General features: G+C 49.6%; 2 protein-coding genes across 2 annotated transcripts in view; one reads left to right on the forward strand and one right to left on the reverse strand.

Moving 5' to 3' along the window:
• LOC106814969 overlaps positions 1-2,852 on the reverse strand; it is a 7,833-nt gene extending 4,981 nt beyond the window's left edge. The window contains exons 1-4 of the mRNA XM_014819366.1: positions 2,758-2,852; positions 1,663-2,381; positions 1,041-1,494; positions 709-721 (exon numbers count right to left, since the gene is read on the reverse strand). Of these exons, the coding sequence (XP_014674852.1) occupies positions 709-721; positions 1,041-1,494; positions 1,663-2,362 (1,167 nt within the window). The 5' untranslated portion in view covers positions 2,363-2,381; positions 2,758-2,852. The remainder of the gene's footprint in view (positions 1-708; positions 722-1,040; positions 1,495-1,662; positions 2,382-2,757) is intronic.
• Positions 2,853-3,497: 645 nt separating this feature from the next.
• LOC106814971 (fas apoptotic inhibitory molecule 1-like) overlaps positions 3,498-4,768 on the forward strand; it is an 11,891-nt gene continuing 10,620 nt past the window's right edge. The window contains exon 1 of the mRNA XM_014819369.1: positions 3,498-3,584. The gene's annotated coding sequence lies outside the window, so the exon portion shown is untranslated. The remainder of the gene's footprint in view (positions 3,585-4,768) is intronic.

Raw genomic sequence — 4,768 nt, forward strand, 5'->3', positions numbered from 1 at the left:
GAGTATATAGTACCGTTTGGAATCCCCCTCTTGGAAGGAATAATCAATCCCCCCCTCTTGGAAAGACTGGCTACGCCACTGTAATATCATAGTATTGTTTCATTGTAAAGGTTGATGAAATTGTTCCCAGCAACAGCACGTGCAATAAGTGGTAAAGCAATAGAGAAGGTGCAGGACAGGCGTACAAGAGAGGGAGGAGAAGAGGCCGTAGGTGAAAAGGAGGTTAGTGAAGAAAAAGTGGAGGTGGAGGTGAGTGTGGTAAAGTAGAGAAAGGGAAACGTATGGGTAGAAACGACGACGGAACAGCAGGGGGGAAGCATGTTAAGAGTGTAAAGAAAATAACTAACAAGTTAATTTCACGAGATAGAAAATATTTCACATAATTTATTGACCATGATTGATAACATATATATATCTAAACGAAATAAGGACAGACAAAGCATACGTTTGCAATGATAGTACAAACTGCATAACTTGGTAAAATATATATGTAACTAAATGGTTTTGAGATTAAATTGTCGAATTTTCTATCAAAAGAAATATGAGACAGTCAGATATTCATTAATATAGCCTCCGCTTTCTGGAAGGCATAATTAGAAGTACATAAGGATCATAACTGTGGTTATGATGTACTTCTTCCATGATTGGAGTATTTCATGATGTGAGAATGATGTGTTCATGTTGGCCAAAAACGACTTTTGCATGTACCTTCTTGGGGGAACTACAAGAAATTTTGAAACATCTGAAGACAAATCACCATCTACAATGCTTGTACATGTCTATGTACTGTGGACACATTCAAGTAAAATTCTCATTAAGATTTGACAATGACATGCCTTAAACAGTTACATCTAAACAGTAGTTCTATGAACTTGAGATATAACGGTCCTGTCAAACCTATAAATTGGCACATCATCACCACCTAAAACTCGCTACGACGTAAAAACTAGCACGTATTAATTATAACGAAATGATAGTAGCATAGAAAACTTGCGAAAACTCGGACAAACTTCGACTAAAACGTGTCGTGTGGTTCGTACATGTGAAGGTAAGAATGCTCGGCCAGTTTGGAAGGAGATGAAAACTGCGCCCCGCACACGCCGTGCGCGCACGTGAACACGCCGCCCCTTTGGTTCGTGAACTGATTCTCCCCCCAGTGAAACTTCAGAGCTTCCCGCGTGACAATCACGTCATCGTCATCGTCGCCGAGTTTTCCGTCGCCGCACGACGCGAACGTCCGATCCTCGCCCACCTTCGCGTGCGCCAGCAGGTGGCGCTGCAACGACGAAGAGTCACCGAACGTCTCTCTGCGCGCGCCGCAGCAGAGGGCGCTCTTCGACCGCGCCGTGCCGCCGGCGCCCCCTGTCTCCTCTTCCTTCGCGACGTCCGGCGAACCCACACTCCTCCTCTGCCTCTTGTTCGGCGGTCTCCTCGCCTGGGGGGGCTGCACGGCCAGCGTGCTCTCGCCCGGTTCGTCATCGGTCGTCACGCCAGCTATACGGGCGAGGAGCAGCGCGTTCTGAGCGATCCCCAGCAAGCCGCGACCCAGCGTCTCCACCGCCGCCGCCGCCGCCACCGCCGCCGCCCTCTCCTCCTCCTCCTTCCGCTCCCTCCCCGCGTCCCCTGCCGCGTACCCCTCCCGCTGCGCCGTTGGCCACCCGCGGCGAGAAGGGGCGGCATCGTCGCCGTCGCGGAACAGCGGGGGATCGGGGCGGCGCGCCGCGGGGGTCACCGGGTCACGGGGCGGCGGCTTCCGCGCCGCCGAGTTCTGACCCTGGCAGACGAGCACCTTGCAGTGGATGGCGACGGTGTGCAGGCAGAACGTCGCCTCCGTGTAGAAGCAATCCCCGCACGCCGTGCAGCGGCAAGACACGAGCAGGTCGCTGTGCAACGACGTCATCCCCGCGGCCGCCGCCGCCGCGTCCGCGCCCGGCGCCGCGCTTCCCTGCGTCACCAGCAGGCGGCAGTGCGTGCGGCGACAGTGGTCGACGAACGATTCCTGCGTGAAGAAGCACTCGCTGCACGGGATGCAGCGGAAGTAGAAGTCGAGGCCGCTGTCCGGTTCGACGACGACGCAGTCCGGGGACGTCGCCGCGGCGACGGGCAGCGCGGCCGCGGCCGCGACCGCAGGACAGGAAGTGCGGTGCTCGTCGTACGCCCAGAAGCTCGTGTAAATCACGAGACAGAACTCGCACGTGTAGAACGCGTTTCCCGAGCCGTCTAGCTCCGTAGAGAACTCGCGGACGAGCGGCGGCGCGGGGACGATCTCGCCGTCCGCTCCCTCGCCGCGCGTCGTCGTCGCGGCGTCGCCGCCGGCAACGTCGACGCACGCAGGCTCCTGCTTGATGGTCGGTGTGGACATCGCGGTGAAGAGAAGTCTCCTGCGAGAAACGTTGCCATCACCGGTTACAACGACTAGTACGAAAGTACGACTTGCGCGAACATGATGTAGAAGTTGTAATTTGTATACATATGTCATATGCACCAATTCATGTCTGTCGGTCTGACAGTGACACTATAGACTAGTCTATATATATAACTTATACTTATAGTTATAATTAACTATTATGCGCATGCGCGTTGCATGTCGTAAGAATAGTCCATTCATAATTCTTACGACTGGTCGTAAGACTAAGAATAGCCACGGCCAATAAAAAATGAGTCTGGAATAAGACGACCTGCATTGAACCACATAGCCACAAAGCCGCATATTACTAGTTGGCGTACGAGATAATAATATATACAATATTAGTTTACCTTGACCTACGTCACACTGCGATGAAAAACAACTGATAAAGATAAAAAATTCGGGATCAAACTCAAATGTGGGAATTCACTGTTCAACTAGCGCCACCTACAAAAGTTCACAGTCAATTAACGTTTACATTTATCGACACAAGAGGACGCCAGCATGCAGCAACCGTAGACTGGTACCCGGTCCCATCTCTCGGCTTAGGGTTAGGGTTAGGGTTAGGGTTAGGGTTAGGGTTGGAGCGAGTACCAGTCTAGCAGCAACCGACGCTGTATTGAACGGTTTTGTAAACACCTCGTTACGTAGCCTCGTAACACAGGTGTACGTCATCTAGTAATTTGCTCCAGACCTGTTAGCTACTCACTTCAAAGATTCTGGAGTCACAAAACAACGTATTATCCTGCATAGTCTTCATAACGTGTTCAAGAATAACGTTTGCTAAGCGGTAAATGCCTACCGTACTACGAGCGGAATCATTGCCTCCGCCAAGGGGTTGGCAGGAGGTTATGTTAATGTTTTCATCGGCGTGATCATGGACGAATTATTATTGTCATAAAATTTTCAGGATAGGTCAGAAATGGGCTAACTTAGAACTGATTCGATTTTGGTGGTGATCCAATTAATTAATTAATTAATTAATTGAACGGTCGGTCCCTTGAGTGTAAACACGCTCGTTACGTAGCCTCGGTAACACAGATCAACACAGTGTACGTCATCTAGTAATTTGCTCCACACCTGTTAGCTACTCACTTCAAAGATTCTGGAGTCACCAAAACAACGTATTATCCTGCATAGTCTTCATAACGTGTTCAAGAATAACGTTTGCTAAGCGGTAAATGCCTACCGTACTACGAGCGGAATCATTGCCTCCGCCAAGGGGTTGGGCAGGAGGTTATGTTATGTTCTATCTGCGCAGCGTGCGTTATATCATGCACGGATTGTCATAAAATTTTCAGGATAGGTCAGAAATGGGCTAACTTAGAACTGATTCGATTTTGGTGGTGATCCGGATCCAATTAATTAATTAATTAATTAACATTTTCAGGATAGGTCAGAAAGGGGGTAACTTAGAATTGATTACATATATTGGTGGTGATCCGGATCCAATTAATTATTTAAATTAATTAAATTTTTTTTACAGTAAGTGTGACAGAATTGAGCTGCCTTGGCGGAGGTCTGTGCTCTCCGTATTGAAATTCCCTTCCTTCATCATTGGTAAATTGCAAAAATGCTGTTTTTCCACTGTAATCTGCAGTGCCAGTGTTGATCTATCGATTTGATCCACTTTTCTCTCCATCTTCTCTTCGTTATAGTAGGCTAAAACTTGAAGGGCCATATTTATTTGGCGCGCTAGGTTATAAGACTCAGAGCAGTTCCCAAATTACAGCTTATATCCTTGGGCCTAATATTTATGAGGTTACTATACTAGGTGGTGGTCAGTTCTTATCTGGTGGTCACCCAGGCAAGGTGGTGGTCAGGTCATATCTGGTAGCGGCCAGGCAAGGTGGTGGCAGGTCATATCTGTAGCGGTGCAGGTAAGGTGGTGGTCAGGTCATATCTGGTAGTGACCAGGTAAGGTGGTGGTCAGGTCATATCTGGTAGCGGCCAGGCAAGGTGGTGGTCAGGTCATATCTGGTAGTGACCAGGTAAGGTGGTGGTCAGGTCATATCTGGTAGTGACCAGGTAAGGTGGTGGTCAGGTCATATCTGGTAGTGACCAGGTAAGGTGGTGGTCAGGTTGTATCTGGTCAGGTAAGGTGGTGGTTAGGTCATATCTGGTAGTGACCAGGTAAGGTGGTGGTCAGGTCATATCTGTAGTGACCAGGTAAGGTGGTGGTCAGGTCATATCTGGTAGTGACCAGGCAAGGTGGTGGTCAGGTCATATCTGGTAGTGACCAAGCAAGGTGGTGGTCAGGTCATATCTGGTAGCGGCCAGGCAAGGTGGTGGTCAGGTCATATCTGGTAGTGACCAAGCAAGGTGGTGGTCAGGTCATATCTGGTAGCGGCCAGGCAAGGT

The sequence above is a fragment of the Priapulus caudatus genome, unplaced genomic scaffold (genome assembly GCF_000485595.1).
Source record: "Priapulus caudatus unplaced genomic scaffold, Priapulus_caudatus-5.0.1 Scaffold1015, whole genome shotgun sequence".
Taxonomy (NCBI): domain Eukaryota; kingdom Metazoa; phylum Priapulida; class Priapulimorpha; order Priapulimorphida; family Priapulidae; genus Priapulus; species Priapulus caudatus.